Source organism: Bos mutus, chromosome 28 (assembly GCF_027580195.1).
Source record: "Bos mutus isolate GX-2022 chromosome 28, NWIPB_WYAK_1.1, whole genome shotgun sequence".
Classification (NCBI taxonomy): domain Eukaryota; kingdom Metazoa; phylum Chordata; class Mammalia; order Artiodactyla; family Bovidae; genus Bos; species Bos mutus.
Genome location: NC_091644.1, coordinates 20374766 through 20388129, shown reverse-complemented (window position 1 = coordinate 20388129; position 13364 = coordinate 20374766). Strand labels below are relative to the sequence as shown.

General features: G+C 42.5%; 1 protein-coding gene across 1 annotated transcript in view; it reads left to right on the top strand.

Annotated features, from left to right (window-relative positions):
• Nucleotides 1-4617, top strand: part of KIFBP (kinesin family binding protein) — a 62196-nt gene extending 57579 nt beyond the window's left edge. The window contains exon 7 of the mRNA XM_005911233.2: nt 3175-4617. Coding sequence (XP_005911295.2) covers nt 3175-4050 — 876 coding nt within the window. The 3' untranslated portion in view covers nt 4051-4617. The remainder of the gene's footprint in view (nt 1-3174) is intronic.
• The last annotated feature ends 8747 nt before the right edge of the window (nt 4618-13364 follow it).

Sequence of the window (13364 nt, the reverse complement as noted above, 5' to 3'; positions counted from 1 at the left end):
TAAAAGCAAACAAACCACAAAACCCCAGAAGCAGGAGTGTTTCAAAGGTGAGAGCACTTTGGAGGTAGTGCAAAGATGAGGCATATTTGGAAAAGGAAGGGTGTGGGGAGAAGAACTAGGGAGTTTTACGTCTAGAGAAACTGCAGCCTGGAAAATCTGTCAGCATTCTTCTGCTCGGAAAGCAGTCTAGAAAGTGTGTAAATAAAGACACTGCCAGGAAGCAGGTAAGTAAACACGATTTAGAGGCTTGGGCCTACATTTGAAGTGACCGTGTCGAGCAGAGCACCCTGTGGCTTACGCTTGCCGTTCCTTTAGTCCGTGCGTTCCAGACTGGGCACTGGAATTTACCACCTGCTTGTTTTAAACTCACACAGTGACCACACCACTAAATTACTCAGATTTCCTTTAATCTGGCTGTTACCTTAGCTTCATCCTTTGGTCATCTGCTTATCTGAAAAGCCTTCTTTAATTCAAGTTTAATAACATAAACAAATTTAGGTATTTATTTCTGACAGGTTTATAGTAGTCATTGTACTATGATGAACAAAAATAGACCTGGTTTTTTACGTCATACAGAAGTGCAACTTCAGTAAGTTCCACAAAGGAGAGACACAAGATATAAAAAAGTCACAATGGGAGGAAGTAACATCCGAAGGAAGCTCTGGGAATGCGTAGGAATTTCTAGACTGGAGAAAAAGCACAGCATTCCAAGGAGCTGAAGCAGCATGTTGAAAAGTGCTGAGGTGTAGGGAGCATGGTGGTGGAAATGATGGAGCAAGGCCTGTGAGGCTGGAGCAGAGAGAGCATGTGTGATAGAAGGCCGAGTTAGAAAAGGGCTGGAACATGCTGGGCCTTCCATAACTGGAAGCCTTGGTGGGGGGCGGGAGGGTTTGGACTGATCACTTAGGTGGCAGAATGGAGGATTGAGGGAAGGCAGGCGTGGACGAGGAAGATTACTTAGGTCACTGGAACAGTGTGGGTGAGATGTGAAGGGAGCTTGGGCTAGGATGGTGGCAGAAGAGATGGTGGGAAAGAGTGGGTGCAAGAGGTTATTTAGGGGGCAAGACAGAAAGGATTTGATGATAGACACGAAGTGTGGGCTAAGAGAGGAGAGAGACATCAAGGATGATTCTCCCGCATCGGCTGGCTGTCCAGATCGAGGGAGTGACCTTCACTAAAATAAGAGTAGAATAGGAACCTGTTTGCGGAAGAGGGAGAGTTCCATTGTGGACATATTGAGGATGAGGGGTCCTAGTCTCCTGAGAGGAGCAGGAGGTGTGTGAGGTGCTTTAGTTATGGGTCTGGAGCCTAATAAGAGCCCGGTGTACCTGAAGATTTGTGGGTGCTTCTCCTGTGGATGGCAACCATGGGCACAGATGGAGACACCTGTGTAGAGCTGTGCTGAGTAACAGAAATAGAAAACCAGTTACATATGTCACTTTAAGTTTTCCAGTGGCTACATTGTGCTCAGTGCTAAGTCGCTTTAGTCGTGTCCAACTCTTTGTGACCCCATGAACTGTAGCCTGCCAGGCTCCTCTGTCCTTGGGATTCTACAGGCAAGAATACTGGAGTAGGTTGCCATGCCCTCCTCCAGGGCATCTTCCCGACCCAGGGATCGAACCCATGTCTCTTATGTCTCCTGCATTGGCAAGTGGGTTCTTTACCACTAGCACCACCTGGGAAATGGTTACATTAGACAAAGAAAAAAGCAGGTGAAATTAATTTTAACTTGTATTTCTTCCACCTAGAATATATAAAGAAATATTCATTTCTATTTGTCATTAATACTAAAAAGTTGTTGCACTATTTTATAATTTGTACTAAGTCTTGGAAATTGGGTGTATATTATTTTACACTGATCACATCTCAGTTTGGACATTTCAAATGCTCAGTAGTCATCCACGCGCAGCACATGACTCTGTTCTGAACAATGCAGATCTAGAGAGAAGACTTTTCAAATGAAGAGAAGAGCTGGCTTTGGGGCTGACCACTGGTTATCTGATGTTTAATTTTATCGTCCAGGAAGAAGAGAATGAACTGACTATTTTTCAACCATCTTAGTTCCTTCCTCTTTTTTTTTTTTTTGCCCCAGGAGGTAGGGGAGATAACTTTAACTATGATGGTAGATTTAACACTGTCTTTATTTTAGTATCTTTGAGAGACCTAGAGCATTTCTCTGTAGTATATTTTATTAAATAACTTAGCATAAACATTATGCTATTAATGGAATTTCTTTGCAATATTTTTAAGACAGATTTCAGCCTTACTGTAATGTTAAAATATCTATACTAACAATGTGTTACATGTATGTAATATTTCTTACTCTTACCGTTTTCATATGCATTTGTGTTATCTGAAGGAGTAACTATAAATGAGTTAGTTCCCCAAAGAGGAAAGTAATAAACAGTTTAGTTGTGTTATTTACTTTTTTCCTAGTTCCTTTCATTTTTAATTACTTGGAATATAACTAGAAAGAAGTCAGGATTTCCTGGTGGTCCAGTGGCTAAGACTCCACGCTCCCAATTCAGGAGGCCTGGGTTCTATCCCTGGGTCAGGGAACTAGATCCTGAATGCCTGCAAGTAAGAATTTGCTTGCCACAAACTAAAAAATCCCACATGCCACAGTTAAGAGCTGGATCAGTCAAATAAAAAAAATAGATACATATTAAAAAAAACTAGGAGTTTTAAAAAGATGTGGGCTTCCCTGGTGGCTCAGGTGATAAAGAATCTGCCTGCAATGTGGGAGATCTAGGTTGGATCCCTGGGTTGAGAAGGTCTCCTGGAAAAGGGAATGGCAACCCACTCCAATAATCTTGCCTGGGAAATCTCATGGACAGAGGAGCCTAGCAGGCTACAGTCCATATGGTCACAAAGAGCTGGACACAACTGCGTGTCTAAAAGATGTGATTATAATACCTCCCTCCACCAGATTGGGAAGTAAGAGGGTTTTCTTGTCTTTACTGTTGTGTGTTAGTTGCTCAGTTTTGTCCGACTCTTTGCAACCCCCTGGACTGTAGCCTGCCAGGCTCCTCTGCCCATGGATTTCTCCAGGCAAGAACACTGGAGTGGGTAGCCATTCCTTTCTCCAGGGGATCTTAAATTTGCTTTAGTACTGACAGCAGGAGACAAGTCAGTGTCTGTCTTCCTTAACCATAATTTATTTTTTTCTTTCAGGACAACATAGGAGAGCTTGATCTTGATAAACAATCTGAACTTAGAGCTTTAAGGAAAAAAGAACTAGATGAGGAAGAAAGTGTTAGGAAAAAAGCTGTGCAGTTTGGAACCGGTGAACTGTGTGATGCCATCTCTGCAGTGGAAGAGAAAGTGAGCTATCTGAGACCTTTAGATTTTGAAGAAGCCAGAGAGCTTTTCTTAACGGGTCAGCACTATGTCTTTGAGGCAAAAGAGTTCTTTCAGATTGATGGTTATGTCACTGACCATATTGAAGTTGTCCAAGACCACAGCGCTCTGTTTAAGGTGCTTGCATTCTTTGAAACTGACATGGAGAGACGGTGCAAGATGCATAAACGCAGAATAGCTATGCTAGAGCCCCTGATCGTGGACCTCAATCCACAGTATTACCTGTTGGTCAACAGGCAGATTCAGTTTGAAATTGCACATGCTTACTATGATATGATGGATCTGAAGGTTGCCATAGCTGACAAGCTGAGGGATCCTGATTCACACATTGTGAAAAAAATCAATAATCTGAATAAGTCAGCACTAAAGTACTATCAGCTCTTCTTAGACTCTCTGAGAGACCCAAATAAAGTCTTTCCTGAGCATATAGGGGAAGATGTTCTTCGCCCTGCCATGTTAGCTAAGTTTCGAGTTGCCCGCCTCTATGGCAAAATCATCACTGCAGATCCCAAGAAAGAGCTAGAAAATTTGGCAACATCATTGGAACATTACAAATTTATTGTTGATTACTGTGAGAAGCACCCTGAAGCTGCCCAGGAAATAGAAGTTGAGCTAGAGCTTAGTAAAGAGATGGTAAGTCTTCTTCCAACAAAAATGGAGAGATTCAGAACCAAGATGGCCCTGACTTAATTATCCTTGTTTCTAATGACAGAAGATGTGCAATAATGAGGAGATTTTTCCCCCTTAGTTAAACAGACCCAGTTCCATTGTGATGTTTAACTTAATAGCCAGGTGAGTGCTGTTTGAACTGGAGATAAGTCAGCCCAATTGAGTCTTTGCTAGGACCTTAATCAGCATAATTAATAATTTATACCTAATTATGTAAATACATTGCCTTGTTAAGTGACATGTGATTGGTATTTTAGATTGCTCGTTTCCTATTTAAATATAAGCCTTTTCTGCCTCATTTTCTAAAAGTAGGTTTTTTGTTGGCTAATATTTACTTGATGGATTTGTTAAGGGAAAAAATGCTGGCTAATATACCTGGGGGGCAAACTGTTACTGTATTAAAATTGAAAAAGTAACTTCTTGTAGTTATTCTTCCCAAAATATTTACTTTCCTTAAAAAAAAAAAAGTTTCCTTTCTGAGATATTAAAAAACTAAGTTATGTTGTAAAATATTGTAGTATGTTTCATTATAGAGAAAAAAAAGGCCTTGTTGGAAATACAATAAATTGACTTGTTTCACTAACAAAAGCTTCCATTTATTCTTTTGTCTTCTTGCAAGAATTGGTTTATTTTTGATACTTCAAAAGTATTACCTTATTTGAAGCCAGAGAAGAATATTTCTTTGGTAATGTTGTACAGAGAGAACACGTAAAATCTTACTGAGTATCCTTACTGAAATACTGCCATGTACCAGAAAAGTTCTACTGGCTTCAGTTTCTCAGAGGATCCTAGTGTATTGGTGAACCTTAAAGCCTTGTTGAAAAAAGATCTGTACATAATAACATTGTTAATATATGTTATTTTAAGTAGATGCAGGATTGAAATGGAGCTCCTCTTCTGATAGTGCAAAATTCAAGATCAGTTGTAAAATTTGATACAGAGAATAGCACTGTGTTAACCTAGTCCTAAGGTTCTGAAGCCAAGCCTAAGGTTCTGTGATGTTTATGTGTGTGTGGTAAGTACCTTGCTTTTCCTTTGAGGTCAGTTTGCTGGAGCGGGAGGGGAGCGGGGCTGTGGATCTTTGAATGTAACAGCATTGTGTGATTCACTGAATATTTAATACTTATTAAATACTGTGGGTCAGGCACTGTTCTTGTTTTTCTGAGCTTAGAGGATACAATAATGAAGATCAACAAGGTCCTATTCTCATGGAGCAAGTAAATAGAGAAGCAAGAAGATTTCAGGTCATGAATGCTATTAAGAAAGAAACCAGAGGGACTTCCTAGTGGCCCAGTGGCTAAGACTCCCTGCTGCCACTTCAGAGGGCCCAGGTTTGATCCCTGGTCAGAGAACTAGATCCCACACTCTGCAACTAGAGATCCTGTATGCTGCAACTGAAAGAGCCTGCATGCCACAGCTAAGACCAGCACAGCCACATAAAATAAATATTTTTTTAAAAAGGAACCAGAATGCTAGGTTGACATTTAATGGGAAGTGGAGCTAGTTTAGTGAAAGTGACCTGAAAGGCTGCTGAAAAGGTGGGAAGTGACACTGAGATAAGAATTTAATGGGCTAAAAGGGCAGAATCACTGCAGATGGTGACTGCAGCCATGAAATGCAAAGACGCTTGCTCCTTGGAAGAAAAGCCATGACAAACCAGGAAGCATATTAAAAAGCAGAGACATTACTTTGCTGACGAAGGTCCATCTAGTCAAAGCTGTAGTTTTTCTAGTAGTCACATACAGATGTGAAAGTTGGACCATAAAGAAAGCTGAGCACCAAAGAATTGATGCTTTTGAAATGTGGTGTTAGAGAAGACTCTTGAGAGTCCCTTGGACTGCAAGGAGATCAAACCAGTCAATCCTAAAGGAAATCAGTCCTGAATATTCATTGGAAGGACTGATGCTGAAGCTCCAGTACTTTGCCACCTGATGTGAAGAACTGACTCATTGGAAAAGACCCTGATGCTGGGAAAGATTGAAGGCAGGAGGAGAAGGGGACGACAGAGGATGAGATGGTTGGATGGCATCACTGACTCAATGGACATGAGTTTGAGCAAGCTCAGTTGGTGATGGACTGGGAAGCCTGGTGTGCTGCAGTCCATGGGGTCGCAAAGAGTTGGACATGACTGAGCGACTGAACAGAACTGACTGAAGAGAGCAGCAAAATCAGTGTTCTTTGGGAGAGTATTCCAGAGAATATGAGGCCCTCAGGTTGGACTGAATTTAGGAAGGAGTTTTGAATTTGAGAAGATAGGAAAGGCCTGTGTGACTGCAGCAGAGGATGTGGGAGTGAGATGGGGTGGGGCAGGTGTGGGAGAGGACTTTGTAGATGAGGGTAAGGAGTTAGGATTTTATTATAGGCTTAGTGGGAACATTTGTGGATTTTTTTTTTTTTTTTTTTTTAAGGGAGAACATGATCTGATTGGCATATTAATGAAAAACTGATCTGGGTCCTGGGGGGAGAATAGACTGTAAGGAGACGGCTGCTGCTGCTGCTAAGTCGCTTCAGTTGTGTCTGACTCTGTGCGACCCCCATAGACGGCAGCCCACCAGGCTCCCCTGTCCCTGGGATTCTCCAGGCAAGAACACTGGAGTGGGTTGCCATTTCCTTCTCCAGTGCAGTAAAGTGAAAAGTGAAAGTAAAGTCGCTCAGTTGTGTCCGACTCTTAGCGACCCCGAGGACTGCAGCCCACCAGGCTCCTCCATCCATGGGATTTTCCAGGCAAGAGTACTGGAGTGGGGTGCCATTGCCTTCTCCGGTAGGGAGATGGGGGAAGCACCAAAAGAGAAGCAGGGAGACAAGCCACATTCCATTAGGATTAATCCAAGGGTGATCGAGTAGGGATGGAGAGAAGTGGATAGATTCAGAATGTGCTTTGGAAGTAGAACCACAGGACATGCTAGAGGATTATGTGGAAGGCCTGAGAGGGAAAGGAGTTAAGAACAGTATTAGGCTGAAGTGTGCAGGAGACACACATGTCTCTGAGGGAGATGTGGGGTTAGAATAAAGAGTTCTGTTTAGGATATTAAGATACTTGAGAGGGAATGATTGCTAACGGCCTCCTTTAATCAGACTTGAAAGTGAAGGGATCAAGAGGAGGCAAAGAGGGGAGGGAGGTTGACTGGGGATGTGAGACGGCTCTGCATCTCAGGGCCGCTCATTTCTTCAACCCTCATGAGAACTGACTCTAGAACAAGTCCCCCTGTTATAAGCCTTTCTTGATATGGCCGTTTTGTTCTCAACATTATTCAGTGTCATAACTTCCTTTTATAGTCATTCAGGTGTTTCCTTAACTGACTGAGCTCTTTTTGTGTGCTAGTTGTGCTAAACTCTAGAACATGATTTGTAAGGCACAGCCTCTTAAACCCTGATAGCTTTTCCTCCTCTCAACTGTTACTCAACTTGACTTTAAAAGGTAAAATTCAACTGTAACAGGCACTGGTCTTAAAACCAGTCTTTATCCTCGTAACCATCAACATACTTTGCTATTTACTATTTGCTGTCTAGTGACTTTTCATATTTTAAGACTTTGTCTTTAGTTATCAGCAGAAAATCTGGCTGCTTCCTGGCCTGCACTGTTCACAGAACCTGTTTCACAGACTGCTTTCCTGAGCGCAGGGTCCCAGAGACAGCTGTTCTCTGAGGGTTTGTTGTTGCCCTGGATTAGTAGTTCTCGAACTTGTTTGTCTCAAGGCCCCTTTGCACTGAAAACAGAAGATGCCAGAGAGCTTTTGTTTTATGTAGGTTATAAGGTTATATCTTTCTGTGTTTACCCTATTTGAAATCTAATTTTGGGAAACTTTAATAATTTAATGTTAATAAATCATTGGATTTTTTTTTTTTTGGCTGCATCCTGTGGTATGTGGGATCTTAGTTCCCTGACCAGGGATCGAACCCAGAGCTTGTGCAGTGGAATTGCCGAGTATTAACGACTGGACCACCAGGGAAGTCCCTGGATATAAACAGTTTTATGAAAAAAGTGGAAAACTTTACTTTTGAAAAAGTGACATACTTTACATTTTTGAAACATAATGTCTGACTGAATAAGAAACAGGTTGATTCTCATAATTGGTGTGATGTAACGTGTCATGTAGCCTTTGGAAAACCCCACTGTACACTTGTGACGGTGTGAGTGAACAAAGTAACGTCATATTATCATGAAAATAGTTTCATGGGACATCATGCTCCAGTCTGAGGTTCCCTGGGCCCTACCTTAAGAACTGCTGCCCTACTTTATCTCCCAAATATTCAAACAGCTCTTACAACTCAACAACAAGAAAAAACAACACAATCAATAAATGGTCTGAAGACCTAAAGACATTTCTCAAAGAAGAGACACAGTCAGTCACAGGCACATGAAAAGATGCTCAGCATCACTAATTATTAGAGAAATGCAAGTCAAAACTACAATAAGGTACCACTTCACAGCAGTCAGAATGGCCATCATTGGCCATTTGTTACAAATAACAAATGCTGTAGGAGGGTATGGGAAAAGGGACCCCTCCTACACTGTTGGTGAGAATGAACATAAGTTGTCACTATCAGAAACAGTATGAAGGCACTCAGAAAAGTAAAAATAGAATTACCATATAGTCCAAGAATCCCACTCCTAGGCATGTATCTACAAACTATAGTTCAAAATGATGCTTGCATCCCTGTGTTCATAGTAGCACTGTTCACAACAGTCAGAACATGTCAACAACCTTAATGTCCATCAATAGAGGAGTGATAAAGAAGATGTGGTCAGTTCAGTTCAGTTCAGTCACTCAGTCGTGTCCGACTCTTTACGACCCCATGAATCACGGCACGCCAGGCCTCCCTGTCCATCACCAACTCCCGGAGTTCACTCAGACTCATGTCCATCGAGTTGGTGATGCCATCCAGCCATCTCATGCTCTGTTGTTGTCCCCTTCTCCTCCTGCCCCCAATCCCTCCCAGCATCAGAGTCTTTTCCAATGAGTCAACTCTTCGCATGAGGTGGCCAAAGTACTGGAGTTTCAGCTTTAGCATCATTCCTTCCAAAGAACACCCAGGACTGATCTCCTTTAGAATGGACTGGTTGGATCTCCTTGCAGTCCAAGGGACTCTCAAGAGTCTTCTCCAACACCACAGTTCAAAAGCATCAATTCTTTGGTGCTCAGCTTTCTTCACAGTCCAACTCTCACATCCATACATGACCACAGGAAAAACCATAGCCTTGACTAGATGGACCTTTGTTGGCAAAGTAATGTCTCTGCTTTTCAATATGCTATCTAGGTTGGTCATAACTTTCCTTCCAAGGAGTAAGTGTCTTTTAATTTCATGGCTGCAATCACCATCTGCAGTGATTTTGGAGCCCCCCAAAATAAAGTCTGACACTATTTCCACTGTTTCCCCATCTATTTCCCATGAAGTGATGGGACCAGATGCCATGATCTTCGTTTTCTGAATGTTGAGCTTTAAGCCAGCTTAGACACACACAATGGAATACTATAATGGAATACTACTCAGCCATAAAAAGAATGAAACAATGCCATTTGCAACACCATGAATGCAACTAGATCCTATCATACTAAGTGAAAGAAGTGAGAAAAAAGACATACCAGCTGATATCACTTATATGTAGAATCTAAAATACGGCACACATGAACCTATCTATAAAACAGAAATAGACTCATAGATAGAACAGACTTGTGGTTGCTGTTGGGGTAGAGAGAGGGAGGGACTGGTAGTTTGGGGTGAGTAGGTGTGAACTATTACACTGAGACTGGATACACAACAAGGTCCTACTTTATAGCACAGGGAAGTATATCCAATCTCCCGGGATAAACCATAATGGAAAAAAGTATGAAAAAGTTTGTATATATGTGTATAATTGAGTCACTTTACAGCAGAAATTAACATAACATTGTAAATCAACTATACCTCAATTAAAAAAGAACAGCTTCCCTTGCCTGTTCTGTGTTGGACAAGGTGCAGAATGGATATTGAGACTTAGTTTAATGTGGCTGCAGTTGCATGTCTAATCCTCCCATGAAAAGAAAAAATAATCTATTTATTCCATGTTGGTTTTGGTTGAGTGTAGAGTCACGGCAATGTCATGTCTTTATTATCTTATCACGAATGTATTGGGCGTCTTGGCAGTGCTGGATTCTTTCATCCTGTTTTGTCTGCTTCAACTCAAGTCAAAGCTGTTCCATTGTTATTTTCATCCCTGTTAGTGTGGAGTTGCTGAAGGGTAATAGTGGTTCCCCCTTATGAAGCTGGTTCATGGTTCTGGGATTCACTTTCATGCATTGGAGAAGGCAATGGCAACCCACTCCATTGTTCTTGCCTGGAGAATCCCAGGCACGGGGGAGCCTGCTGGACTGCTGTCTGTGGGGTCGCACAGAGTGGGACACGGCTGAAGCGACTTAGCAGCAGGAGCAGCAGCAGCAGAACCCTTAGATGTGTTGGCAGCAGGACAGAACTTGGGCCAGAGGCAGTGACCTATCAGAGCCACAGAGCCTTGTGTTCTTTCTCTTACCCCTACAACTAATTACCACAACTCGTGACTGTACACCGAGGTAATAAAAAGTGGGCTTTTTTTCAGGGAGCAAGCAAGGGAAACTGTTGCCTGTCCTTACTCCCCTCTGCTTCAGCAAAGGCCCCAATAAAGCCTTTCCTGAACTTCTAGTCTGTTTTCTGATCAATTTCTATTGATGAAAGAGACCAACAACCCTGGTTGGTAACAATCTGTGGTGCCCAAAGTGGGGATCGACCCCTACTGAGGAAAGGATCTGGGCACCTCTGGGACACCTAACACAGCTTCCACATGGGTGACAGAAGTCTGAACCACTTGCTTCAGAGTCACCTCAGTTTGTTAACTCTTCCTCGCTGGCCCCTGGGGCCTCAGTCCCCTCACTCAGGCAGTGCTTTTCCCTTGCCTTTGTGCCTTTTCGTTCACCACCCTTTCCCCTTTCCCTCTCCTGAAATCTCTCTACTTTTCTCTCTGTCCTCTCCTTTTGAAAGAGTGGACTGAGCAGCTGTAGCATCACTCCTCTCAGCTCGTGAGACCTGCTCCCTCTGGCCGGCAACAGCTCACCTTGATGGGTGACGAGCGGAGGTGGGAGAGGCTTAGCTCGTACCCTGCAGACCTTGGTCCAGGGGCCCCCCACTGACTGGAGGTTTATGAGAAGGATACAGGTTCAAACCTCATATCCTGTAGTGACTGGAAGTCTGATCCTCCTAATATTCTCACCTTTATTTTCCTGCTGCCAAGAGAAGTCCCACAGGGGACGGGCTGAAGCAGCAGATTTCTATACACTGGTGTACGTGAGGCCCACTTGTGGGTTGCAGCCCCACACAGGACGGACAATTGGCTGATCCAGGCTCTTTCACCCCAGTGGGCAGGAGACGGGTGCTCCCTCCTTCACTAGCCCTTTCTGGAAGCGCGTGGCTGGGTGTCTGAGTAGACACCCGCAGGGGATGGGTTGAAATGGTAATCTCTCTGTGTGTCTCTTTTTTGCAGTGTTTTCTGTCCCTCCTCCCTTCACCTCTCCCTCTGTCCTCAACCCATACTCCTATCCCCTTTATCCTGAAAACTTCTCTGTTATTATCATTGGTATCTCTGTGAAGTAGTTTTGTCTGTCCAACAGCTCCTGCAAGTCTTTGCTGACATTGTGGTCACGGTGGAGCACTGAAGCCTTGAAATACAAACAAGCCTGCATTGCCTTGGACTCGGCCTTGTTGGGGTACTTAGTGGATTTTAAAAAACAAAAGACAAGACTTTTAAAATTTTAAAAAACAAAAGACATGCCTGCTCTTGCCAAGGGCTTGTAAGTCTTCCGCCTGGGCTCTCAGGAAATACCTGACTCATCTGTAGTCCCCTAGACAGCGGGGGGCGGGGTGGGTGGATGTAAAGAGAGACATTTTAAATACAAGTGGGAAAACTGAGATCTCTGGTTCTATAGAAATTAACTTGTCTAGCTTAAACCTATGACTAATTAATAGACTTTTTAAGAGTTATCAATATTAAGGATAATACTTTCACTGTACCCAGAGTTACATGAATGTAAGTGCATATTGTTTCTGTTATAAATCCTGTTAACAGGGAAAAATAACCTGATATGATTAAATTTTTAAGTAAATGTAACTTGGATAAGAAAGTTTTTGGAAAACTATAGGAATAATTATGTCTTGGAAATGTTCATCTAAAAGAGTCTCTCCAAATTTTGATAAATTTGAAAATAAATGAGAGTAATTGGATATTCACACCATTTCAAATAAGATAAAATATTGGAACATTAATCGTCTTCTTGTGAGACAAACCAAAGATGTTTGCTGCCACCTTACATGTTCTTTAGCAATGAATGGAAGGGTCACGTAAAGGACAGTTCATGGTTGCTTAAGTAGGATGTGTGTTTTCAGAAAAGAGGGCATGAGGACTGGAAATATATTTTCTGAAAGGAAAATGGGTGATTTTTCCCTAGAGCTGGCAATTTTTGAGTGGGGAAAGAATACGGGACAAACTTCGGCTACAGAAAGTTTTAGAAGATTTGCAGAAGAGAAACACTGAGAAAAGAGTTTGTATGTGGTCAGGATTTCTAAGGTTGGATTAAATTTCATTAGGTAATTGGATTTTTTTTTTAAAGTAGGTTGATGCAGGGCTGGATTTGGTTCTTCTCTCTCATGAGAGAGTAAAATTGTCCTGGATGCTGCTTTTGAGAACAGAGCGTGTGAGTTTGTGCCTTTAACTGATGTACATTTACTTTTTGTTTTTTTTTTTTCCCCCAACTTAGCCCAAGGAATAAGTATTGTTTCACAGAAACCTATGATCCCATATGACCGAGTATTAGAAAACTTCTACAAATTTTAGACAGACTTTCCAAATATGAAGTTCTAATTGAAATTCTCTGGACTAATGCCCAGTTAACTTTGGGGTGCTTCAGGGGTCCCCTGTGTGCATGTAGGTGCGTGTTCAGTTCTGTCCGACTATTTGTGACCCTGTTGCACTCTAGACTGCTTGTTGCCATTCAGCTGCTAAGCTGTGTCTGACTCTTTTCGACCCCATCGACTGCAGCATGCAAGGCTTCCCTTTCCTTCACTATCTCCAGGAGTTTTCTCAAATGCTTGGAAGATCCCAAAGAGAAATCCTAAACTAATTGGGTTCATCTGTAAGGAGAGGTTTGGCAGGTTCTCAGAGAACCCTGACAAGTTCAGGGATGGATTTGTCAGTCTGGGTTGGCAGTCTCTCTCACCTGGCGGGACATCACAGTATTTCAGGCCCACTGTTGCACCTGGGATGAAGCGGAACATATACCGATAAAGGCCAGGGAACATGCAGATGGCCTCCTGCCACCCATCCACAACAA